This window comes from Scatophagus argus, chromosome 12, assembly GCF_020382885.2.
Source record: "Scatophagus argus isolate fScaArg1 chromosome 12, fScaArg1.pri, whole genome shotgun sequence".
Lineage (NCBI taxonomy): Eukaryota > Metazoa > Chordata > Actinopteri > Scatophagidae > Scatophagus > Scatophagus argus.
Window position 1 is genome coordinate 22,015,051 of NC_058504.1, and position 27,167 is coordinate 22,042,217.

At 41.9% G+C, this 27,167-nt stretch overlaps 1 protein-coding gene across 2 annotated transcripts in view; it reads left to right on the plus strand.

Annotated features, from left to right (window-relative positions):
• The window catches only part of LOC124067777 (protocadherin Fat 4), a 100,472-nt gene that overhangs the window by 56,946 nt on the left and 16,359 nt on the right, over positions 1-27,167 (plus strand). For both annotated transcript variants that reach the window (XM_046405377.1, XM_046405378.1), the window contains 7 exons: positions 1,934-2,195; positions 3,005-3,355; positions 5,957-6,879; positions 8,178-8,352; positions 19,466-19,646; positions 21,903-22,153; positions 22,390-26,739. In XM_046405377.1, the coding sequence (XP_046261333.1) occupies positions 1,934-2,195; positions 3,005-3,355; positions 5,957-6,879; positions 8,178-8,352; positions 19,466-19,646; positions 21,903-22,153; positions 22,390-26,739 (6,493 nt within the window). The remainder of the gene's footprint in view (positions 1-1,933; positions 2,196-3,004; positions 3,356-5,956; positions 6,880-8,177; positions 8,353-19,465; positions 19,647-21,902; positions 22,154-22,389; positions 26,740-27,167) is intronic.

The following is a 27,167-nucleotide window of genomic DNA, read 5'->3' on the forward strand; positions in this document are numbered from 1 at the left end:
CCTCTTCGTTTCCCTCATTTGTTTTTACTGGGCCTGGATCTCTGACCAATTCTCTGGTAATGCAATGAGAGACCAGGTCAAGATGGCGGAGGTTTTATCCGTCATAAAAACCAGGCCACGGGAAATAGATAAGAGCAAGTCTACATTTGACTACATTTGAAGCTTTTGGCAACTGATGGCCCTGTCTAGACTTGTTGGTGCGTTAACATTAATGCACAAAGTCTGTAAAAGATAGAAAGGAAAGAGAATATTTGTGAAGTGAAAGTCAGAACTTATTCTGGTCTACAGTATTCCATCAATGCTCCCGCAGTAGTATTCTGTAGAACATTCACATACTAATTACTAACACTGTCAAAAGTTGCTCCATGCTCTAAGTACAAGCCTGAAAGCTAAAGATTAATGCTGAGAAGTGAGAGACAGTGAGCCTCTTTGTATCACTATGCACATCTAACCCTTTCCAGCAGCTAATGTTACCCTTCAACATTGTTGCATGCGTACAGCATATGTAAAATATAGCTTGACATGTGAGCACCAGGGCAGTAAATGTGTCAATATGCAGATAAAGCAAGAGCTTAATGCGGCACCTCACTATATAAGCCTTCCCATTGTCCTGGGAAGATCAAAAAGCATCATGCAAGCATCAGACGTAGCTGAAAGAGTCTCTTTTAGCTTAGCCCTTAACCAACTGTAACCAGAGAACCAGAGCTTCATCTCACTGAATAGCAGTAGCTTTTGATGTTGCTTTTTCCTGTTGGCAGAAGACACAGAGTGAGACAGTCGTCTGATCTCTTATTGTCCCCGGCACGAATGTAAATGTCAAGCTCTGTCGTCAGACTCATTCAGTTGTCATCTCACATTCAGTCCACCTCTCCTATTCCAAGGCCTCTTGCTATCGCTATCGCATGTGTCATGGTGCTTGTACTTGTCCAAGGTAACAGGGGATCTATTAATTGCATTTATAGAGGAACACTATAGCCCCAGGAGTTCAAAGACTGAGAGAGGGTTTCACTAGAACATCTTCATTCATCTGTGTGTCTTTTTTTTGTCTAGTATGGTCTGACCTCTTCATGAGAAACCTTGCATTTCATAATAGATTGTGTGTTTTAAGATGCAGAAGAAGATGGGTAGAAGTAAAATCTCGATTATATAAGTATGTCCTGTCTCCTTAAAAACATAGTGAAGAAATCACTGATTTAGTGACATAATCTCAACCCCTGTAGAACCCCTTTTTTCTTTGCTGTATGTGTGCAGCAACTTGCCTTATAATGTCTAATAATAATAAACTGATTCTGCAAACAAGGTGATTTTTATTTTGAAACAGGTTGAAATAATCTGCAATGACAGATTGTTTTTCACTTGTTTAAAGAAAATAAGACTTTTAGGGCTTAATGTTAAACATAAACACTTAATAAGATGGAGATCAAGACTTTCAAGTCTATGTTTCACCAGGTAACTTTTTTTTTCTTATCAAAGACATTCATAAAGTCTGCAGTCTCATGTTTGTGCTGGACAGCTAAAGAAACTGTTGATATCTGATTTGTGATTTATTGCACAGCCTTGTTGACACCACAAGCCTTTTCTTTATGGTGTGTCTCTGTGAAGAAGTCACTGTGAAGGTTCCCATTCATGTTAGACAATTAGGTTGTTTGATCTGGAGACGTGACATGTTAACTTGTATGGTAAGCAATCTGATTTCCTGCCAGCTAGACTTGCTTTGAAGTGGCCTGAGAACTCACAAAGTTCAGCAAAGTACATCTAACCTGTTGCCTCTTTCTCTCCCTGAAAAGAAATGGTTTGCAGACTGAGATGAACTCAGTTAGTTTCAAACACATAAACACATTTAAGGTTTACCGTAATTATAAGTTCAAGTTACTACATTTGCAAATCAAGCAAAAAATATCCTGTAATATCCCATTTCCCGTCTTCACCTCAGGGTCCCAACGCTCTGGTGACATACACCATCATCAGTGGGGCAGATGACAGCTTTCGGATTGACCCTGAATCAGGTGATCTGATTGCCACCAAGAAGCTGGATCGGGAGCGGCGTTCAAAATACTCCCTTCTGGTGCGTGCAGATGACGGGAAGCAGTCATCTGACATGAGGCTGAACATCACCGTCAAGGACGTCAATGACCACATGCCCAAGTTCTCCCGTGTCACATATTCATTTGATATCCCGGAAGACATGGCACCTGGTAAGGTCTACGTGTCACTTAATGAAGCATCCAGTTGCAAAGTAAAACACTAAAATGCATAAAATCATAGACTTCAAGTAGAAAGTTGTAGACTCAGACAAGCAATGTTTTGTCCTCTGCAAAAGCCCTTAGACTGAACTTAGACAGCTCTGTTAAGGTCATCAAGAGCCTCAGATTATTAGGAGCAGTTTCTTTGTAGAAGTTTATAAAAGTGTTTTTTTTTTTTTTTTTGTACATTTCTTTTGGAACATTTTTATATGTCTGTTGAAGCTCTTCAAACTCTTCTGTATCTTCCATGAGGGGGAAATTAAGAGTTTAATAGGTCAAGAGGAGAGTAAGTGATATTTGATTTATATGGAAATCTATCAGCAACCAGCAGGATTTACTACAACACTGACAAAGGTCTGGCATTGCTCTTTCATCCTTCTCACTGCCTCAGTCACAAGAAAGAGGCAAATATGTTTGGAAATCGAAGAAGACTGTTCACTGAGGATGTAATTAAGACATGGTAAAGTTCTAATAAAGCTGTTCATGTGTAGCATTATCTGCATTATGTGTAGCATTATCTGCATCCCTAAGTGATCAGTTTAAAAACTGATCACTTAGGATGAATAGAGGAGTTTTGGGTTCCAGAACAGTGCAGGCCAAGTGAGTCTGTTATTTTAGTAACTGGCAGAGCAAGCACTGATTCCCTGGTATTAATAAACAACCCTAATAACCCCCTGCAGATATATTAAAGTCATTTTGTTCTATAGGGTTGTAAAGTCTAACTTCTTGCCTCTGTGTTACAACCCGTCTGACTCCCGCAGGCTCCATCGTGGCAGCGATCCTGGCCAGCGACTCTGACTCAGGGGTGAACGGAGAGGTCACCTATTCGTTGGAGGAGGACGATGAGGACGAGACGTTCCTCCTGAACCCGGTGACGGGAGTTTTCAATGTGACTCGTCCGCTGGACTATGAGGCTCAGCAGTACTATATTCTGACAGCGAAGGCCCATGATGGAGGGGGGCAGGCCAGCACAGTCAGAGTCTATTTCAACATCATGGATGTGAATGACAACGCCCCCGTCTTTAACACCAGCATGTACAGCGCGTCTGTCTCAGAGAGCCTGCCGCCGGGATCCAGTATTGTCACGGTTACGGCCAGTGATGCTGATGATGGTATGTGCATTTACATGGAATTAATATAAATAAAATTAAATAGATAATCATTAATTTATTTAAAAAAAAAAGACTTTTGCTTATTAACATAATAATGTATAACATACCAACAACACAACACAAACAACCAACACTAACGTGTCAAATACATTAAATAATAGTAATTTATATTTGGCACTCACATAGATGATATATGATACTGATATGTAATCAACCAGCATCAATATATTGACCAGGCTGTAATAAATATGTAAGAGATGCACTATTGCACTATGGGATGGCTTAATTTCTTATGTTTTATCATTTTTACCATTCTCAGCAGAAAGTCATAAGTTTAATTTATTTGCACCTTGATGTTTTATTAGATTATTATTTGTTGTTACCATTTAATGTTGCCATTCTCTTTTAGCCATTGCCCTGATAATAGAAAAGCTGTTTTAACGAGATGAGATATGATGTTTAAAAATGTGTTTGGTTTAAACTAAAGGCAGGACTCCATGTTCCTCAATGTAATAATCCCACACAGCCCTTTACTTCAGGCAGTGCCGTTCAGTTGCCAAGCTGTCCGTTAAAATCAAGGTATCAGAACTACAGTTTAAAAAAGGAAGTCTTGAAATAATTATTAATATTTAAATATAAACAACCATCAGCTTAGTTGGCAATTTGACAGTCACTAAACATGACTCATATAATTACCATATGTTACCATTCTCTTTTTGATAATAGCCACCGCCCCAGTAATAGAAGAGCTCTTTTAACACACCTTTGTTGTAGATCCAGGCACCACATGGTTGGTGTTTGAATATAATACATTCAAATAATCAGATTCAAATGTATTGCATGAGTGGGAGGAAAGAGATGAGATATGATGTTTAAAAAAAAATTGTGTTTGGTTTCAACTAAAGCCAGGAGTCCATGTTCCTCCATGTATCTTCCCTTTGTAAGTTATCCCACACAGCCGTTGACTTCGGGCGTTGCCGATCAGAAATCAAGGTATCAGAACTACACTTAAATAAAGGAAGTCTTGAAATAATTATTAATCTTTAAATATGAATACTCAAAGGCTTAGTCGGCAATTTGACAGTCACTGATGTGACTCATGAGATAAAATCTCATACAAAAACACATGCAGTAATATTGCCAGTGATCTGTCTTTGCACCAGATTTTATAAGACTCTCTTCACCAATAAAACTGTACAGTCTTTAAAAACATTCATCATTCTGTGATAATGCTTTAAGCAGTGATGTACTTTCATACTGCATAAATCAAGTATGAGTTAGCCATAGCAGCTTAATTTAATGTAAGTCTTTCATTTTGTTATGGCAGTTGGTTACACAGAAGCTCTCAAACCTACATTTTATTGTTAATTTTTATTTGGATCATGCACGAATGATTTGATGAAATACATCCTCACCGTATGATTAAGTGGCTTGAGTTATTTCTGCGTTTCAGGTGGTGGGTTTCGTGTCTGCGAAGTGCTATGTGGTATTTGAACAGTCACCACTCCTCTCTTCTGCTGTAATTACTGCTTCACCCGGGCCTAATGTGGTTATTGTGACCTACATTCCTGGGAAATACGCTGCCTAGTTCTCAACCAGAGTCTGGCTTCTTTCTCCACTGTCCACACAATCTGACCACGTCGTCCTTTCAGATATATAGTTGCCGCTTTCCACTGTCAAAATAAAACACCGCCATTGTTAGCACTTCCTAAGCCTCGACCCCCGACCCCCAGACTTTGTTTCTACGCTGTAGCCTAAACTCTGATGGAAGTAGCACTCAAGCTTTTGATAAGGGATTACTTGTGTACTGTAAATACACGCCGGAGTGTGGGAAGGTGCCGGCACTTTCCACATGAATACCCCGTTGAGTTGAATTACAGACGCTCAATTTAAGCTCATTTTAACCCCCAGTTCCAGGAGAGTGCTCCGGATTAGGCCAGATTTCAAGGTTAGATAGTCTACTGCATCCGTCCACTCTGTCACGCTGTGGTTATCACATTTGAATCTCATTTCAGTTGTGGGGATTTTTCCAAAAAGGCACAACTGCACACATCACTTTTGGAAGTGGTGTTTCTCTTCTGATAGCAATCTGTCATTTTACGTGAATGGATTGTCAGCTCGAAGGACAAGAACAGCAGCCAGAGCTCCAGCTGTTGCACATGCACAATTTGAGGAAATGGATGTTGATAACACATATAAGTGCCTAATTCAGGCAGAATATTTAACAATCACATGTGGAACAATGGTCAAGCCAGAATATCAGCATTTGACCTGAGCTGTCCTGTTTGTTATCTGACATTTATTTAATTCAGGGTCTCAGACTAAAATAGTTCCTTGGAGATTAATTTATTTTTGACAGTTTAACAAGTTTGACAAGATAAGATTTTTAGTTAAAAATATACCTAACTTCCCACCTGATTATACAAAATTAGACTGTATGGTAATAGACTGTACAGCTTACTAGACAAAAATGAAAAGTTTCAATTTGTTGCATCTCACTGGCACCTGGCTTTAAAAGGTCACCATGAAATAAATCTAACTTTTAAATAATTCAGTCACCATTACTGTTGTCTTCTGATTCCCTCTTGGCATGTTTTCCAGGCCCAAATGCACAGCTCCTCTACAGAATTGCATCTGGTGATCCCCAGGGCCACTTTGTCATCACCAAAGGGGGAGTTCTCAAAACCAAGAAGGCCTTGGACAGAGAAACCCAGTCTTTCTACAACCTGGTGATCACAGTCAATGACCTTGCTCCACCTCCCATGACCTGCTTCACCAGCACTGCTCAGGTGTCTGTCATCCTGTTGGACGTCAATGACTGCCCGCCGACTTTCACCTCTCAGAAGATGACTTACATCCAGGAGAACACGCCAGTGGACACAGTGGTATTCACCGCTCAGGCCACAGACCCTGACAGTGGACCCAACAGCTACATCGAGTACTCCCTCAGAGGACCCTTTGGTAACAAGTTCAGCATTAGTACAATTGACGGAGACGTCAGATTGGTTGGGGAACTTGACCGTGAGGAGCTTTCCAACTACACTCTCACAGTCGTAGCTACAGATAAAGGTGAACCACCTCTGTCTTCAACAATGGATGTGACTATGATAGTCCTAGATGTCAACGACAATACGCCAAGCTTCTCTCAGAATATCTACGACATTGAGATTGAGGAGAACACCTTGACAGGGACTGATGTTATCCAGGTGTTTGCCAGCGATGCAGATGAGGGCACCAATGGGCAGATCCGATTTTCCATCTCAGGAGGAAACATCAACTCTGATTTCAGGATTGATTCAGTCACAGGAGTGATTTCAGTGGCCAAGCAGCTGGACCGTGAGGCACATTCATCCTATTCACTGGTGGTCCAAGCTGCTGACCGAGGCAGCAGCCCCAGGGTGGACCGTGCAACAGTCAACATTGTGTTGTTGGATGTCAATGACTGTTCCCCTCTGTTTGAGCTCTCTCCTTACACTGTCAATGTTCAGGAGAACTTGGAGAACCTACCAAAAAATATTTTGCAGGTCAGTATGCTCACTGAAATCAAAGCAGTTTGAACCTCATTAAAATTCACAAAACATCCTAAGTGAAGAAAAGGCAGTGTTTTGAATGACAGTTCCTATGCTTAAATAGATTAATGCCTTAACTAAATTTGCAGTCATACTAACCTAATAAGTGCAGGTATGCAAGAAGTGTAACTGCACTAAAGCACTTAATGTGGTGGTCTTATTTTGCTAAATGCCATGACAAATATCTGACTGAAACGATAAAGAAATGATATATGGCTGCAATTTGCCCAGCACAATTAGGGCTTTATGGGATTTCACTGAAATATGAAACTGGACTAAATTGCATGACAAGGCCATTAACATCTCGACCACCCTGATGACTAAATGAGCCATATCTAAAAAATGGAAGGGAAGGACTGGGATTTCCAGTGATGGGGCAATTCCTCTCGCTTGTATAGCTTGTGAGGGAATGAGGGTACAGTTATGTGGCGGGACAGGATCCAGGCGGGTGGGTTTTGCCACACAAGAGCTCATGTGTGTACGCTAACCTGGCTATGTCTTTCTGCGGCAGGGACGGCTGGGGAACCCACACTGCATTTAGACACACCAGTTAAGTGTGGTAGTTGCCACATAGCTGTGGCATGAGCTTAAAAATCAGAAAGACTAATGGTTTCATACTCAGAAACCTTTAAATGAGTGTCAGTTATTAATACCCACAGCAACTTGGAGTGGATGCATTTGTGACTTCCTGGTTTTCTTTTTATGGATTCCCTGGAAAATTCTGATGAGACAAAGTGATTAAGTAAAGATCTTCCTTCCCTTAACAATTACCTTCATGGAGCTTCAAGTGCTGTGATGATAATTAACTCTCAGCTGCATCAGTGGAAAGACTCGGTGATGATGGTGGTTATGCTGGGTTCCTCTCAGCTACATCTGATCATGTGAACTGAGCTTTTTTAAGTTTTCTTGCAAGAATGCTCCACTAAAAAAAAGCACCCATGGATAAAAACCACAGTTAAATGTGCAAAAAATAAGATTAGAAGATTGGAATATAGCAATTTAAAAATATATGCTTATTAAATGTTTTTAATTTTTTTACCTGCAAAGTAACTTAGTTAAAGATGCAGAGTAAATGTAAATGTATTTTCTTACCTTCCATCACTGCTGCCACGCTGTTACAGCTCCACTCTCCAGTTCTTCTGTATATTAGAGAGACTATTGTTCTTCTGCTGGAAATAAAAAATTAACACATTTTATTTAGTTTGATCCTCAGAATCTCCAGAAAAATAAAAAAAAACTTTTGTGTCTTCCAGGTTGTCGCCAGAGACGATGATCAAGGTGCCAACGGCCAGCTAAGCTACATGCTCAGCGGTGGGAACGATGAGGGCGCATTCAGTCTATCATCCAGCGGTCAGCTGAGTCTGACCCAGACTCTGGACCGCGAGGCTCAGGGGAAATACATCCTGCTGATAACAGCCACCGACTCAGGTGAGAACACAGTGGTAGTTTGAAGCTGCGAGGGTGTCTGAAAGATGATTTTATGCTGGCTGTGCAGGATTATGTTTCAGTTTTTAGTCTTCTAAAATCAGTTGTTTATGTCTGAACTCGTACCACATTCAGTTTGTTAAACTTTATCAGCCATGATCTGGTGTATTTGGTGAGGGCTGTGCGTTATGTCCTCACACAGGCATTGTTGGGTTTTAGCAAAGCTAGAAACTTATTTTGTAATCAGCCAGCAAAACTGAGCTGAAAAAGAATATACCCAAAAACTAACAACAGTGTCAACAAACAGCATTTTGATTTCATAGCGTGCACAGTGCTCTTTTTGTGTGGCACAATAGCTTAAACATTCGGGAGTTTTTAGCTTGCAAAATAGTGGTTGTCTTTTGACCTGTTCCCCGAAAGACTTTTCAGCGGGTTCGATTGAACAGCATCCTCTGTTTATTTGGACACGGCGGTAGAGCTTGTTATAGTCAGATAAAAGGTTAACTTGTTATTGCGTAGAGGCCAGTTAATGTGCAGTTAAAGCAGTACATGCATATCCTCGTTGAAGCCAAATCACATGGTATCCCAGTTAAGTATATGTTTCCTCGAGCTGCTCTGGCTCGGCCGCCACGGTTTGGGGGTGGTTCTGTTTCATTCCTGGAGTGACCACGTGACTGTTCATAACGCGGTGTATTTTTGACTGTGCACAGGCTTTGGTGAGAATTGCATGGAGTGTCTTGTTTTTGAAAAATCTGAGATACATGTGCATAAACACAATTTTGAAATGTTACATCCATTTCCTATTCAGTGTATCATTTGCATCATCCATTGCATCATTTGTGAGAGATTTTAGGTAACTAACTTTTTTTTGTTTCTTTTTTACAAGCATACAGTAATCAAAAACTGTGCAGCAGCATTAAATTTTCAGACAGTCAGATATTACCAAAAATACTTTCTTTGTGCTTTGCAAAGATTATCTTGCATCATACAGTTTGCAGAGGTTTGTGCCACATGGACAAAGTTACCCAACAAGTGAACATACTAATTAGGATTCAATCCCTTTTTGTACGCTTCACAAGGAGTCCATATTTAGAGCCCTGACAGCAATTCCAAAATATTTTGACAAGACATTTCAGTACAATGTTGGTAAGAGGCAGAATGAAGGATTTGGGGGTAGAATATCAAAATATCAAAAACCCCATAATCATAGCACAGGCCAAATTACCCAGAAGCATTTTCTCACATTTTTGAGGCCTCGGCTGAGACAGTGGGGGGAAATGGTTCTCCCAGGCGATATCTGGCAGGAAATGTCGAAGGTGGATGGTGCAGACATGTCTCCAAGTCTGCTGTCTACCATGACCCATTTTCAACCGCAGACATTTATCTTAACATGTTAAAGTCTGCCTTTATCTTCCGGTGCTACCCAAAGCCTTCAGTCTGTGAAAGTATTATTCTTCCAGACAAGGACTTAGGACATGTTTGTCATAAAAAAAAATAACAAAAAAAAAAATACAGTAGTTTGTATTTTAAAATTTGGTATTTATATGAACGACATCTTACAAATCTTACAAACATCATGACCAGCAGATCATTTTGTGTTTTAATAAATGGCTGGTCAGACAAATGTGCTCTAACTTCTCAGGTTTTTTTTAAATCACTTCTATGAATGAATCATGACTTCCATGCTGTGTGACTGTGCATTGTACTGCAGTGGTCCATCCTCCTGAAGCGTTGTCAGTCATTTCAGTGAAGGTAAACTCATTAATCTCAGTCTGAGCTGAGCTTCAGGAACCTCACTACTGCTGTGCTGACTGAGATCTGTCATGAAATGGACGGAAACAAAAGAGCTCACCGGGTGCTGGTTCCCATAATGGGCTTTGGCTCAGGAGAACAGCAGAATTTGGCAAACGTCTGCAATTACTTGAAACTCTGAGCACAGCCCATTCAAGCTGCTTAAAGGTGTTTTACAAGACGTCTTGTTGAGAGGAAACTTGAAGATCAGACCCTGCTTATTTCTGTTTTCTTCTCCCTCTCTTTGCTTGTAAAGTTGTTTGCAGCATTTCTGAGTTAACTAGTTGTGCAGATAGCGGGAGACAGCGGGGGCTGTCGGGTCTGAGAGCGCTGGGCCAACATCTGGAATCAGCTGCAGGCAAATCAGATTTGGAAGCCACTGCTTAGCAACATACAAGTTAGGCCCCCATGGAAGAATGTGAAACAATGAGATTTCCAGCAGAGCTGCTCAGTGTTTTAAGTGGGAATCGGTGGTTGAGGAAAACATACTTTTATGCATCTGGCAGCTGGTCAGGTATAGGATTTTGCAGTCAGTTGACCTTTTTGCAAGTTGCAAAATGTTTGAAAGCATTCTCTCCATTCTCTAAATAATCATCTTCTTTTCAGTGTCTGTGAACTTGATTATTTAACATGAAGATACTGGTTTCCCCTTTTTTCTCGGTAAACTTAATAAGCAAATAATTTTGCTCATATGAATGTCCTAATACAGAAGAAAATTCTATTAAAAATCTTTTGGGTTTTAACATCAGTGATCAGGTGGGAAATTACTGCTCTCACCTCAACATGCTTTGGTTTTGTAAATCCTTGAATAAAGTCAAATCAGAATGAAAGTATTCAAGCTAAGTTAGAGAAGCCTGAGATAAGTTATGTTGAGGAATTATGTTAAAATTGAACTTGAAAATTTAGATTACAGCAGTACACATGCTTGTGTCTGCACATATCCTTTGTTTTTGTTGTGTGTGTTTATACATTTGTGTTTATTTGACTTTGTGCATTTTTGTCTGTGTTTTATGTCCTTCGAGTTCATGTGAGTGTGAGCTTGGTGGTGAGAGGGTCTTCGGGGTGCATTGGCATGCAGTGTGTTTGGTCACATTTATTAAAGAGAAGGCACAGTAAATCCCTTGGCCCATGCCTATTATGGCAGATACGGTTGCATAGAAATCCCACGTCTTTCACATGCCTCTGACACGTCGCTCCATAGTGCCACACTGTTTGTATATGGCCTTTTGGCTGATGGGCGAAGGGAAGTTTTGGGGGACTAAACGACCGCTTAGCAGATAAAGAATTTTAATGACCATCCCTATTTAAAAGCAGGATCTTTTATTCTTTTAAATGGTTCCCATGAATTGGGTCTTTAAACCTGCCAGTCTGAGTTTTTTTCCCACCTTACTTGATTTAGTTGAATCTGTCAGTCTCCAGTGTGTCATCAGGTATTAAACAACAAAGAAAATTTAACCTGAGCATACATGTACAGAAGCAAATGAGGTCCTGTGCGAACACTGATAACGCTCGGTCTTAAAACGGGGCCTGGGCATTGCAAGACCACTGTTCAACTGTTGCCACAATAAATCTTTAATGGGGTCCAATTTTGAAGGTTTCAGCCATGTCTGCAGTCTAGTGGCAACACAAGACTTAGCCAAATAAAATATCAGGTTCCTCAAATGAACTTTAAGAGAGCAGTAACATTCTGGATCAGCTCTTAAAAAACTTTGCAGCAACAATGCGGTCTTCCAGATTTTTTTTTTTTTTCTGTATCGCCTGTTTTCTCTTTTCCACTGCCTGGTACACATAACAATAGCTGGATGTGAATGTTTGTGTAAATAGCTCTAGTAAGTAACAGGGGGGTTTAAAAAGGTGCTGTGGGTTGGATGATTAGTGCTTCAGCCTGGCAAGATCCACTTTTTAATGATGTTTATTTTCTGTGTTTCTCTTAGGAGCCTGGTTAGCACATCATGGTCTCACCAAACTAATTATATCAGCACTAGTTGTAGCTGTTCATGACTTGCTCGCTTTTTTATTTGAGTTACTTAAAGTATGTAATGTGTGTGGGAATGAAAGTATGCATGCTCTCACTCTTAAACGCTTTTCCAAAGTCATATGTCAGATTTATACGGCTTATGTTTGAACATTATAGAACTGTATTACGAGCGAGTTATACTGCCTGTGTGTGTTTTCCACCTCTCACACTGGTTGTTGGTATTGCTGTGTCACCATAAAATGGAAAGCAGTCACTCAATGGTCGACAGATGCACTGCTAAATCCGGATTTCCAAATATTCAACAACACAGCAAATAAAAGCAGCACTGTAATAAAAACACAAAAGGCAAATCGCTTTATTAAATTTCACCGCAGGTTTTAAAATGTCAGAAAAGCAGCACTTTGTGTTCATCGATATCCTTTCTTTGACTGCCTGCAAACCACCAAGCCCTATCTGTGACATCTGGGGAAAAAATTATGCAAGAGCATTCAGACGCAACACTCCATAAATAACTGGAAGGCTGCATAAAATTTTAGGTTTAATTCGACGAATGCTTTTGAGGTTGTTGTGTTATTAGAAATATTCTCCCTGATACTCGGTAGCAGCTTTAAGTGTTAGATATCCCTTTCACTCTCTTGCTTGTTAACTGTGAGAAAACCTGTGTTTACTCTGTTATGTTTGGCAAACCTTTCAGTGGGACAGCTCGCGCCCTGCACTCAGCTCCTCCGAGACCATTCATGGGTGCTGGACAGGGTCGCATTAAAAGAAGCTTTGTTGCAAAGCAACAGGTTCTCAGAGGCAGAAAAATGTCAATTTTGCCTTGATGGCAGCCAGTTCTCTCCCCCCCTGAGTAATGATGATGTGTCTTGTTTACGCAGTCCCTTAAGAGCACAATCTAGCCGCAGTCCATAAACCGTAATTAACCGTTTAGCCTTAAGCTTCCGGCTACAGATGGGCTGTCTCATAAATTTACACATTCATCCGTCTTCTCTAAGTCAACCTGTCCTGGACTTCCCAGTTTAATGAACCTTGTTGTTTGGACATCCCTGCTTTGCTCTTGTTTGTCTGTTTATCAATAAAACATCATTCAATATGTATTAAAGGAAGAGATTATCTCTTGTGTCAGCAGAGACACTCAAACTGGCTTCTTAGCTCGACTTAGACTGAGCATCTCAGTGCAGCTCACAGCCTTTCCCAGGAGGTGGGTGCTGCTGTTCCCTTCAAATCAACCCCCTGTGAGGCTATCACAGCAGTGCGCGCCCTCATAGCAGCTGCAGCGGTCAAAAAACAGATAGCTTAGTCGTCATTAACACATGTATTTGTACCACCTCCGGTTAAGAAAGTATGGCCATGGCACCTTCTTGGAGGTTAATGTGATTTGTCTGGTAGTAATGTACACTAATAAGGTGCTTAGACCCAGCCATATGTTTACGCTAGACAATACTTTCTGGGTTGAGAGGCTTACAGAGAAAACTGTCTGGAGGCTGGAAGAGGAGGCGACAGATGGTCAGCTGGTCCTAGTTTAGTCTCAGGGTCCTGGAAGCTTATTATTTTGGACGCTGATTCTTGGGGGCTATTCTGGGTTCTCGCATTTTCCTCAAACGTGATCCACACCGAAACAAACCGCTTAGGTCTGAGCTCGGAAGCTGCAATGAAATATTAGCAGACAGAATTGGATGTCACTCCCACGGTCAGTTTAACAAGCATTTTAAATTCTTTGGGATTATTGTGAAATAGCAAACAGAGAGCTCTGTTTTGATTGTCACTACCCCAACTGCGTCATTCCCAGATCTGAGGAGAATATGCTGCATTTAATTAAATGTTAATGGTGTTTTTAGATTCAATCAAAGCAGGGAGGGAATTCTCATGTGGCTCGAGCGCTTTGAGCCTCGCGACAGATTCAGTTGCTTTGTGTGAAATGAGGTCCTGTGGTGTAACGACTGCTCATAGGATAGAAAAACAGTTATCTGCATACCATCCCTCTGATGTGCTCTCATGGAGAATCCCCTCAGTCTTGGAGACAGGGATATCACCAGGACTTAGCTTGGACTTATGCTTTATGGTATCCATACCGCCTCAGAGCTCAGTGACTCCAGCGCAGCTCTCTAGGGCAAAACCACCTCATGGAAACATGGTACCACAAAGGCCAGTATTTTCTTTTCTGATTGAGGGAACATGCTGCTCTGGAACTGAACCCCATTTCCTCATGTGCATTAATAACCAAAATGAATTTGGATCAAATATACACACACACACATTGGGCCGGACTGTAAGAGACGAGTGGCATTTGATTCCAAAACAATTTTCTAGCCACAGCAAAATTAATCATGTAAAAGTACACAGTTTATCTTGAGTTACGAGCGATGACGTTGATAACTTCTCTGCATGAGGTAAATACAGATGATGTGAGACTATAATCACCATTCACCACAATCAATAATCACAAAGAGCAGTGTCGGGTCAAGACAGTCTGCTTTCCAGAATGACCCGTGATTAACCACTGAAATAAGATTATGCCCCCAGCACAATGTTCAGACAGAGGTGAGGTAGTGCCTTGATTGCCTTATCTGTTTTGCCAAATAAGTGATCCACAAATTAGAGATCTGAGGATGCAAGCATCCACACAAGTTCTCTCTTATCAAATATGCACAAGGAGTGACCTGGATATGTTTTTCTATCTCAGGCTATGCAGTCTTAAAAAACTTTGCAAAACTACTGTAGAAATAAAAAAAATAAAGGGTCATGGAGATGGGATTTGTCAATGGAAAAAATGCTTTTCTAACCACAGTGCATGGCAGCCACCGGTAGGCAGCTGACTTCCAGCTGCAAATTTCCACCAGCAATCTTTCCATGGCAAAATGATGTCATTTGTCGTATAGAGGTGGGCCAGATTGTGCACTGCCAGATTTAGGCATTTTTCCTTGCCATATCTTCCCTGCTGCCCCCTCCCCTTCTTCTGCTTGAGCCGCACTGCACGAGGTAATACAAGCCTCTGTGGCAGTTGTCTAAATCACTGACCCTGACACTCTTCCCTGGGGTTTGCCAGATTCCAAAAGACTCTTTGGAGGAGATGCTGGCATTTCTCAGCACTCTTGGAGAGCATTCCTCCCTTGTTGAGTCACTGGCTCCAAAAAAATAAAGAAGAAGAAGGGGTTATAGGCTATTTTGTACATAATAAACTGTACTGGGATTGTTTTTGTTTCTATTACAGGTACTGTATTCTGAGGAAATTTAAGACTCGGAAACAGATGACAGCTGCAATGTTGACCCGGTTATGTAGCAGCCGCCATCATGTGACTTAAGAATGTCTCACCCTCACCATAACTATTTGGAACAACTTTAATTTACATATATTTGCATACCTCCCAAGATATACTGTTCCTTGATGACTAAATCTGTCAGCCCACACGATGTAACAAGATAGATCTGAGCTATTAACACACTGGACAGCAGGTATGGTGGAAACAGCTGCCAGGGGTTATGTGATATCAGTGAGCCCCAGGAGGCTAAGATGGCACATCCTGAGGCTGCACATGATGCTGTGAGAAGTGATACACCAAGAAAGATGTGAACAATGCTCTGTTTGAACCCATGCTTGTGAACAGAGGCGGGGTCAGCACAGGTTCAGGGTCGCACGAATGAGCCTCAGGGGGCATTGGGAGTATTTGGGCAGTGTAGGTCTTCACTAATGAAGTGAATGAACTAAGGGATGGGGGTTGGGGTGTATTTGCTCTATGTTTACTAAGGATTAGCTGGGGCAACAGTGTCCTGTGCCTCAGAGTCCCTGATAAGTTTGGTGACAGAGGCAATGCAGGTCAGGGTTCACACAACTGGTGGCCGAGGAGGTTGTTTGTTCTCTCAAGGCAGTAAACAGGTTGTGACATCACATCCTGTGCAAAAGTGAAACGCCTTGAAGGAAAGCTGTGTGCTTCACGTACACACACAGGGTTACCAGCTGGGCCTCTTTCCATTCATAGTGGGTAAACAATTCTGTTGAAACGCAGCCGCCACACTCAGTTTATAAAAATATCTCAGCTGGGTTAATATTCAAAACCAAATATTCTTTATGTTCACTCAGTTTCTTGATAGGACCTGAGTCCTGAGTGGCACTTATCAGCCCAGCAGCTCCTGCCTGCACACAACATCTGTGATCAACAACCATCTTAGCAAGTTACTGAAGCAAGTCGAACACACTTTGCCTGGCAGCAGCTGTTAATTTTAACCTATACACACACCTTGCTAACTTGGATCACTCCCCAATTAAGAGGATCAGCTGAGGAGGAGCAGGAGCCGCTCTTAATCTGTTGCCATGGCAACCTCCTGAATGATGACTCATGTCAATTCAGTCACGTCGCACACTTGCACGTGTGACACTGTAGACTCGAGTGTAGGCTGATTGGAAAGCTGCAATCACGTATGATGTTGATTAAGTAATTCTGCTGACTACATTTGTTTGGGCACTTGGCGACATGTTGTGGTTCTTTGATTACATAATAGCCCTGTGATGACACAGTATAGACTGGATGCTACCTAAATTGCATGCCACAATTTACATTTTCGGCCTAGATTGTATTTCTTCTACTCATAACTCTTTGCATTTGACACCAAGTTTGTCGTCGGTTGTCCCTGAATGGCCAGTGATTTGGTTTTCAAGCAGTTTTCTCTTAATTACAAATATTTGTGAAGGTGGAAATACATATTCACCTCAAAATTCAACACTGCCTATTTTTGGTCATAAACACAAGGTTCTTAAAAAGCCGGTAAAGTCTCAGAACTGCAGGGGACATGACTCATTTTGGTAATGAGTCACTAAAGATTAGTGTTGTATGGTTTCTAGGCCTCTTTTGGGATAAAAATTGTTTACTGTTACCTCTGTTTGTATCATTTATTTTGCTTCTGGAATTCAGCTGTGTTTATTCTGAACGTGCATGTTAGCCACTTCTGTTCTGACCAGATACATTACAAGCTTAAGGTCGGATGTGTGTTTATTATCATAAAGCCACGATGTTACAGCAAACTCTCTCAAATCTCATTTTGTGAGGAATCCCCTGCCCTCCTGAAAGGAGCTGTGGTGTTCTCCACACCCCACAACAATGTTCAAATTTGTTGATCTCTGTGAGTAAATTTCTCCTGTGCCCGCAGGGAGGTCACAGTTCAGCGTCAGCAGTTTAACAGCAGCAGCAGAGTTTGTTGGGAAATTCATTTTTTTCTCAAGAAGACTTCAGTTATTTGACCAGGACTTTAAATAGTGTCAAACTACTGTTGGCACATATTGTTTGTAAAATGTGGATATCTGTATGCCTCAGTGCTGTGTTGGTACCAACCAAAATGTGTCTGTAGGCACGCAGTATGAATTTGTTTTTGGTTAACACGTTTTTTGGGTCTGACTCATATTTCATTGAATCTTCAACAACTTTGGTACATGCCACATTAAGATGACCCCAAGCAAAACTTTGAAGTGTGGCTTTTTTTTTCTTTTTTTCTTTTTTTTTTGTTTTGGTTTTTGGATGTCGTTCATCATTTATCTATAATTGGGTTTCTACATTTTGAAGGTGTGGCCTGATGCAACAGACTGTAACTCTTTAATGCTAAATTCGGCTCAAACCAAATTTGGCAATGTTGTACATACTTCCCAAAGTGCTTAACCTTTCTTACACAAACATGATATTATTACAATTCTGTTGTTTTTAAGAAAATAAAACTTGGCCTCTAAGTACCAAAGTGATCAGCTGATATTACCATCCATATAACCATGCCAATAGCTTAGCTAAAACAAGTAAGTCTCTGAGACAATAAGTCTCAGAGTTTAAAAGCAAAAGACTTCTTAGTGATGCTAATATTTTCTTTTTTCCCTTTGTTGTCTTTTGGTGACATACAGTATGACAGAAAGCAGCCATTTTATCAGCAGTACTCATGTATCATTTCTGGAGGCTGCTGAGGGAAAGATATTTCATCTAACATTCAAATGAGTAAACTTGGCAAAAAAAATAAAATGAGCATGTTGCCCTGATTTTATCACATTTATAAGATAATCCTCACTGACTGAGCAGTAGAGCCATGGTGTCCCTCGAGCTTTGGTTTCTGACCCTCCACCCTCAACACACTCTCTTTTCTCAGATTCTGTATGTTTTGATTTTTGCACAGCTCTGCATAAGGAGAGGATTTTGGTGGCCATCGTCCAAATATTTTTATTATCTCTTATTAATCCAGGCCCCTACGGTACACAAGTTCAAGAATTCGATGTTTTCAACAGCTGAGTACACAAGCACAGGAGACACAAGCTCAAGATTGTGTATGTTTGTATTTGGATGTATTATAGTTGACACATTCACATAGACTCCTGAGGAGAGCCGCAGGAGAGAACAACTACATGTTAGAGGTAGGAAATTCCCCTCATAAAGCTCGTAGAGTTCAGCTTTCCTCAATCCTCAGGTGCTCTCTGTCCTTATAAACAATGTAATCTTATGCAAATCATTAAGAGCTCAAAATACCTCCAAGCTTTTAAACATGTCCCCAGATTCCATGTTGTGACTTTAGTAACAAGTTTGAACCTGCATTTGTGTTTGGAATATAGATCAGGCTGTTCAGCATGCCATTTAAGGAAGGATTAAAAAAGGCTAGCTCAAGAAAGGCGGATGATTTTTTTTCTCTCTTCAGGTTCTTCTGCACTGTGGCTCGTTTTCATCTGCTATTGATTTAAATCCATCCCCCAGGGGCCCAGTAAGCCACGTTTCGTCACCCGCTCTGGGAGAAAACCGGTCAGATTTTTGCTGAAAATAGCACTTCTCCTTGCTCAAATTCCACAGACTAACTCGCTCAGTGCCGTGCACCTTAAAATAGATACCTCGCTGTGGAAATTAAATCTGTAAGTGTCCAAGACCCCAGGAAGGACGCCTGAAAGATTTGGTTTCAGAGACATTGAGCCCTTTTGATGTGTTCTGTGCTGGTGTGTGTTGATGTGGCAATGCAGCTGCTGATGGAAATCCAAACCGATGGCCAGAGAAATTTGCTTGAATTAAATGCAGCAGCAATATTTCGATTGAGCCCTCGCAGAAATATGAATTGGTTCAGTATGGCTCTCAATGCAAATGACAAGTCATGTATAATAAGTCACCATGTGTCCAGTGTGAGTCTTAATGGCGCTTACACATTACTGTCTCCTTTACTTGTTTACTGTGGCACGAAAAGGAGGTCTGTCATGTGAATGGAACATGTAATGAGTTGCTTCTGCCCTGGACTGTGAACCAGTTTCTCCTTTACTTGTTTTTTGTGTGCTCACTGAAGGGAAAGCAAACTGCTATTGTCACTCATATCTATTTTCATTGCCTTGTCTTCCTTTACCTGCAGGTTCTCCATCTCTGAGTGGAACGGGGACAGTCATAGTTCTGGTGAATGACGTGAACGATAACGTCCCTCTTTTCACCTCCTCCACCTTCCACACCACCATCATGGAGGACGCCCCAACAGGGACAGACGTGCTTTTGGTCAACAGCTCAGATGCAGATGTTGGCGTCAATGGTGTAATCAGGTCTTTGAACTTTGCATTTTCTGATCACTGACTTTATTTTTGAGTACTAACAGTTGTTGAAAATGTCTTCATCAGTCAATACATACACTTTTCAAAAATTGGTGACCGACAGAAGGTCCAAAAATGTGCTTCGTTTATTTTTTTTATATTATGTTTAATGTGTTTTTGTTTGTTTGTTTGTTTCATACATTTCAACGTCTTAATGCTTTTATTAGATAGACAAGAGACGAATGTGGAATGTGGTCCTTGCAGAGCTCAAAATGGCCGCATTGTGGTTCATGACTCCCTGTCATGGCCAGCACATAGGAAAAACAGGCTTGATTTAAATTATTGACTTTGATCCAGTTGTTTCGATCATTTATGGTGCAGAAGCATTTTTTGCCAGGGTTTAGGTTTACAGAGGGGGCTCATAATGAAATTATTGCCAACAAAAATAATTACATAAATGGCATTGTCCTGAAATCACCAAAAAATACAATCTTAAAATAGTCTAAATTTAAAATTACATGTCATTTCCTGACCTCCACTTAAGATTTAATTACTCCTTCCACTTTTAGAAGTTAGGTTTAGAAGTTTGACAGAAGAAGCAAATACAGAAAGAGAAGAAAAATCATACGCCAGTTATAAGTTACCGCAGAGGTTGATTAGTTTTTGTCCAAGAACTTCTTTTACTGAATTACAGACAGATAAACACAGGAATAAAATCTCATGCGTGCATAAGACTAACAAAGTCATTTTTTAAAAAGTGGATCACTTTGCAATTCCAGTAACTACAATCAGGTCAGTTTTAGTTTGCTTTGATGGGTGTGAAAATACCCTTTCAGGGCCATGCGAGAATGGGTTTTGGCTTTCTTCATGTCTTAAGTGAAACATTTTACCTCATCTCCAGCTTTGTGAAATTCCTGGCTGATGTTGCAATTGTTGATAGAAGTTTAGGAGTGGAGTGTAGAGCTTTAGTCATCACCCAAAATCATTGTTGGGGCTCAAGTTGGATGGCAGTTTATTCACACTCACATCCCCCTCCATTGGGGAAACTGTAAGAGCGTCTGGCCGGTCTCTCTCAAACCAACAACTGACTCAAGTCTGACCCCTCCTCTCTCCTCAGTAACCCCACTGGTTGCACGTTGGGGGGTACCGCAGCGCGCTCCAGTTTCCCAAAACACAGTAATGAGGATGTTAATTGTCTACGACAGTACGAATTGTACCCATCAGGGGTCCCAGGGGGTTCGAGGCCCTTAATGGAGACCAGAACCAGTTACCTTCAGTTAGTAGTTTTAATTCTCACAGCCCATTAAAATAAGTCCCAAACCTGAGCTCATCTTCAGACTGTGTTCAGGCCACAAGCATCTGTGGACAGTTTATGTTGCTGACGATGTCCAAATAAGCTGCGGATCCACTCTGCTTTCACACGTTGATCTGTAATTTGCCATCCCATCTCTGGAGGGGGATGCTTTTTTTTGCCTTTTCAAAATATGCACTGGTGTGTAGATGTATGTGTCAGTTTACATTTATGTCTGGGTCCTGCTGGAGACTTGTGAGATACAGAGTGAAACATGATAGTAGTATGGAACCCATAGACTGTGGCCCCTCAATCCTGAAGAGTTTTATGCTATGTGATTTTATTTATGCAAGTACTCTTTTGTTCATTTTTTTCTTTTTCTTTCTTTTATGAATACCAGGTTTCACAATAGTGTAAATGAAATTGAATCAGTTTCATCATAAAAAGGATTCAAAAGTCCTATTTCAGTAGAGACTGAGCAGTGAAGCAGAAAACAGTGGCTGCATTTGACAACATATAAAGCTGGATGCCTCAGTAAGCTAACCGGTTTGATGTCACACCATTACCATGTGGTGACCATTACTGAGTATATTTTTCTGTGAAATGTGCTTTTGCACACTCTGAAACAGTGCCCTCTGTAGACAGCCCATTGTGACAGCCCTTAAGTCCCTGGCAGTGCAGCAAACAATGTAGGGGAATAACTCATGTATCATCAGTCAGTATTTACATTAGAAGCTCCTGTAATAACAAAAAATACCTCACTGTGATATAAGATGTGCTCTTGATGCAGAAGCTGAAGTAGCTCAGTAGCCACTGAGTAGATTAACAAGTGTGATTTCAAGTAATTTCATACTTTGTTCCTCTGCAATGTAATAACCTATTTTAAACACAAAAAACATATAAATGTATGCAGGTGAAGTAAAAATGACAGTACCAAAGATTTTGTTTTAACATGTCCTTGTCTTTCCTCCCCACAGCTACAGTCTGACTGGAGGACATGGCCAGTTTTCCATTAACCCGGCTACAGGACAGATTATCACCAGCTCCCTGCTGGATAGAGAAGACAGAGCCAATTACCAACTGCTGGTTGTGGCAACAGATGGAGGGCAGCCCCAGGGCCTGTCCAGCTCCGCCACCGTGTCCGTGACAGTGGCTGACATCAACGATAACCCTCCTCACTTCCACCACCACCCTTACGTCACCCATATACCTGCCTCTACTGCAGCAGGTTTGTACATGCCTTAAAGGGTCTTTGTTCCTGTTCTTACCATTACTGTGTACAGTTTTTGCTTAGATATCTTTAGCTTTAGTCTTTTATTCAAGAAGAAAGTATTGTTAAAGCTCATTTTCACTTACAATCTCTCAAATATTTGTATATGCAGGTTTATGCATTGTCAGCATCTTTGAAATAAACATAAATTTTGCTATTAAAACGTGACCGCAAAACCCCATTTATGTCTTTAGGGTCCCTGGTCTTTGCTGTTACTGTCACTGATGAGGACTCAGGCTCCAACGCCCAACTTCACTACTCCCTGATAGGGCGCAACTCTGAGAAGTTCAAGATCGACCCTATCAGAGGTGCCATCACCGCCAATGAGAAGCTAACTGGCAGCTCAGAAGTTACCCTCACAGTTCGAGTAAAAGATGGCGGAGCTAACCCCAAAACAGATACGACCACCGTGACTGTGCGCTTTGTTACAGGAGGAAACTTTCCTGTCATCAAACTGAGGGAGCGTGCATTCACATTCCCAGAAAGCCAGCCAACCAACCACATTGTTACAACTGTGACTGGGTCTTCTATGAGGGGAGGGCCGTTGTCATATTACATCGCCAGTGGCAACCTGGATTATGTCTTTCATATTGACCAGCTATCAGGCGAGTTGTCTATCCGACATCCACTAGATTATGAACACATTCAGAAGTATGTTCTTTGGATTGAGGCCAGAGATCAGGGCTTCCCACCGTATTCCTCTTATGAAAAAGTGGAAATAACAGTGCTGGATGTGAATGATAATCACCCAATGTTTGATAAAGATCCCTTCCATGCTGAGATACTGGAGAACCTTTCACCTCAGCGAGTGCTGATGGTCTCTGCTGTTGATCTGGACAGTGGACCTAATGGACAGCTTGAATACTCTATCATCGATGGCAACAAGGAGAATAGTTTCAGCATTAATAGATTAACTGGTGAAATAAGAACCACCAGGCCACTGGACCGGGAAAAGGTGGCTCAGTACACTTTGAAAGTCAAAGCCACTGACCGGGGGTTGCCTCCCAAAAGCACAGCAGTCAAAGTGTTAATCAGCATACTTGATGTGAACGACAATGCTCCTAGGTTTTCCAAGATCTTTAGTGCTACGGTGGCTGAAAACGCTCCAGTGGCTTACACTGTGACCAGAGTCACCACCACAGACGAGGACGCTGGTTCAAATGCAGTTAGCCGATATTCAATTACAGATACCAGCCTTCCATTCAGTATTAATCCAAACACAGGTGACATAACAATTAGCAGGCCCCTCAATAGAGAAGACACAGATCATTACATTGTGAAGGTGTCTGCCCATGACTCTGGCTGGACAGTAAGCACAGATGTCACCATATTTATAACAGATATTAATGATAATGCCCCAAGATTTAGCCGTCCCTCTTACTATCTGGACTATCCTGAGCTCACTGAGGTGGGCTCCCTGGTTACACAAGTGTCTGCCACAGATCCAGATGAGGGATTCAATGGCAAAATTTTCTTTTTCATTCGATCCCAGTCTGAGTATTTCAGAATTAATGCCAGCTCTGGAGAGATATTTGTGAAGCAGCAGTTAAAATATCAGAACTCAACAGGTGCTAGTAGTATAAATATAAATCGCCACAGCTTCATTGTCACGGCCTCAGACCGAGCAGTCAAGCCTTTGATGAGTGAAACGACAGTTATTGTAAATGTTGTAGACAGCAATGATAACGCCCCTGAGTTTGATACACCTAGCTACTTTACTCCTGTCACTAAAAGTGTCAAGGTTGGCACCAGATTGATCAGAATTGTAGCTCATGACAGAAAGGATTTTGGTCTTAACTCTGAGGTTGAGTATTTAGTAACGGGTGGAAACAGCTCCAGTAAATTCAAACTAGATAAAACAAGTGGATGGATTACTGTTGCCTCCTCCCTTATGTCTGATATGAATAAAATATTTGTCGCTGACATCACAGCTACCGACAGAGGAAATCCTCCTTTGTCATCGCGAACATCATTGCGAATTGCAGTCACAGAGGAAAACCACCACACACCTGAGTTCTCACAAAGCCAAATCTCAGCTACTGTACCTGAAAGCCTTGCCGTGGGAACAGCAATAAGGACCCTGTCGGCCAGAGACAAAGATAAAGAAATGAATGGCCTTATCACATACAATATTACTTCAGGCAATGACATGGGTCGGTTTTCACTTAATGGTAAGACCGGAGTGTTATCCCTAGCCCACCCTCTGGACTTTGAAGAGAAGCAACGACATGAGCTTAGAGTTTCAGCCACGGATGGTGGTTGGATTGCAAAAACAAGCTATGTCTCTGTCATAATACATGTGACCGATGTGAATGACAACCCTCCAGTGTTTGAACCTGATGAGTACTTCCCTATCGTACAGGAGAACGTTCCCAGTGGCACCACAGTGGTCAAAATGAATGCGACCGACCGTGATTCAGGGGCTAATGCAGTCATGGCTTATGTGATACAGTCATCAGACAGTGACCTCTTTGTTATTGACCCCAATACGGGCACCATCACCACCCAGGGCTTCTTGGATTATGAGGCTAAGCAGGTCTACCATTTAACAGTAAAGGCTTTCAATGTCCCAGACGAGGAGCGCTGCAGCTTCGCCAATGTCAATATTCAGCTAAAGGGAGCCAATGAATACGTACCCCGCTTTGTCTCCAAACAGTACTACTTTGAAATCTCTGAAGCTGCTCCAAAAGGCACAGTGGTCGGGGAAGTGTTTGCCAGTGATCGAGACCTAGGAGATGATGGAGTGGTCTACTACCTCATTTTTGGGAAAAGCAGAAAGAAGGGCTTTGGCATCAACAAGAAAACAGGCCAGATTTATGTCACAGGTACTCTAGACCGTGAGAAAGAGGAAAAGATTTCTCTAAAGGTGTTGGCAAAGAATGCAGGGAGCATCCGCGGGGCAGATATTGATGAGGTGTTTGTGAACATCACAATTCTTGATGCCAATGATCCTCCTGTTTTTACTCAAGAACTATATGATGTGCAGGTTAGCGAAGGTCTCTCACCAGGTGGTCTGGTCACCTTTGTGAGTGCTGAGGACTCAGACTCTGTCCCTAGCTGGAGTAGATTTTCATATTCTATTGCTCCTGAGTTTGATAAAAATGTTTTCACTATCAACCCAAAAACTGGCCAAGTGTCTGTGGCTGCAGAGCTAGACAGAGAAACAACTCCTGTGTATAATCTAACAGTTCTTGCTGTGGATACTGGCACACCTCCTGCAACCGGAAGCACCACTGTGATTGTGAATCTGGAAGATATCAATGATAACGGTCCAACTTTGACAACCACCTATGCTGAGGTAATGGAGAATCAGAGAGCCGGTACTGCAGTTACAACACTAACAGCATCTGACCCAGATCTGCCACCTAACCAAGGCCCCTTCCTATTCAACCTTCTGAGTTTTGGATCTGCCAACAGCTACTTCAGCCTTAGTCCAGCTGGAGTGTTAACCACAAGTAGAGAAATCGACAGAGAACAGATTAGCGATTTCTACCTCTCTGTTGTGATCAAGGATTCTGGTGTGCCTCAAATGTCCTCAACAGGAACAATTCATGTCAAAATAAATGATCAGAATGACAATCCTTCAGAGCCGAGGTCTATGGAAATCTTTGTCCACTACTTTGGGAACATGTTTCCTGGAGGTTCTTTGGGAGATGTCAAACCTCAAGACCCTGACATTCAGGATAGGTTTCACTGCTCCCTTATTCCTCCGTCGTCTGGTCTGTTTAGTATCCCAACTGGAACTTGCAACCTCAACTCTAAAGCCCGCTCAACAGATGGAAGTTTTGAAATAACTATCCGTAGTAGTGATGGTGTCCATGGCTCAGTCAGCAATACAGCCCGAGTCCTGTTTATGGGTTTCACCAATGCCACAGTGGACAATAGCATACTTATTCGACTCCACTCTCAAGGAGTCAAAAGCTTTCTTACCAACCACTACCTCAGCTTCCTACGCATTGCCAACTCTCAGTTAGCAGGACTAGGCACAGGGGTGCTGCTCTATGGAGCATTTGAACTCAACAATCAGACTTTCCTAATGGCAGCTGTGAAACGGGGCCATGGACAATATGTGAACCCCAGCGGTGTGGCCACATTCTTCCAGAGTATCAAAGACATTTTATATAGACAGAGTGGGGTGCAAATAGATGCGGTGGACCATGATCCTTGCACACGTAACCCGTGCCAGAATGGAGGCAGCTGCAAGAGGCGTCTCAGTGTCGGCCCTGATTTGAAGACAGAAGAAAGTGTCCCAGTGATCCTTGTTTCCAACCACCCCCTGCAGCCCTACGCCTGCAGCTGCAGACCAGGATACACAGGAGCTCTGTGTGAGACAGACATCGACGAGTGCCAGCCATCACCGTGTCACAATGGCGGCACCTGCCACAATCTGGTGGGGGGTTTCTCCTGCACCTGTCCTGAAGGTTTCACCGGCATGGCCTGTGAGAGGGATGTCAACGAATGCCTTTCCAATCCCTGCAAGAATGGGGCACTGTGCCAGAACTTCCCTGGCGGCTTCAACTGCCTCTGCAAATCCGGCTTTGCAGGTACTATACACATAGGAGTCACATTTTATGTCAGACCACAGAGTCACTCATGTTAGGCTTGGGGGGAAAAGTACATGGGGACACACACATGCACATACTGATACTCACACAATAATGTACCACACATGGCTTGGAGTCCAAGGAAAATATTTGCTTCTGAATGTTTCCAAGAGGTGTTGTAGCCATAGCATACAAGTATAGCTGCCAAAAACAGTTTGGTTTTCAGAATACTGGTTGGGGGGGTAGCTGTGATACATATCAGTCTGCCATGTTTGTTTTAATAAATAGGATGATGCGAAGTTGACCCTGTTAGGAGTTTAGACTCCACACACAGTTCACCAGTATCACATTTCATTGTGTGCCTTCCTGTGCATGCAGCTATGACCACACACACACATCCATTTCAAATCCAACTGTATACAGAGGAA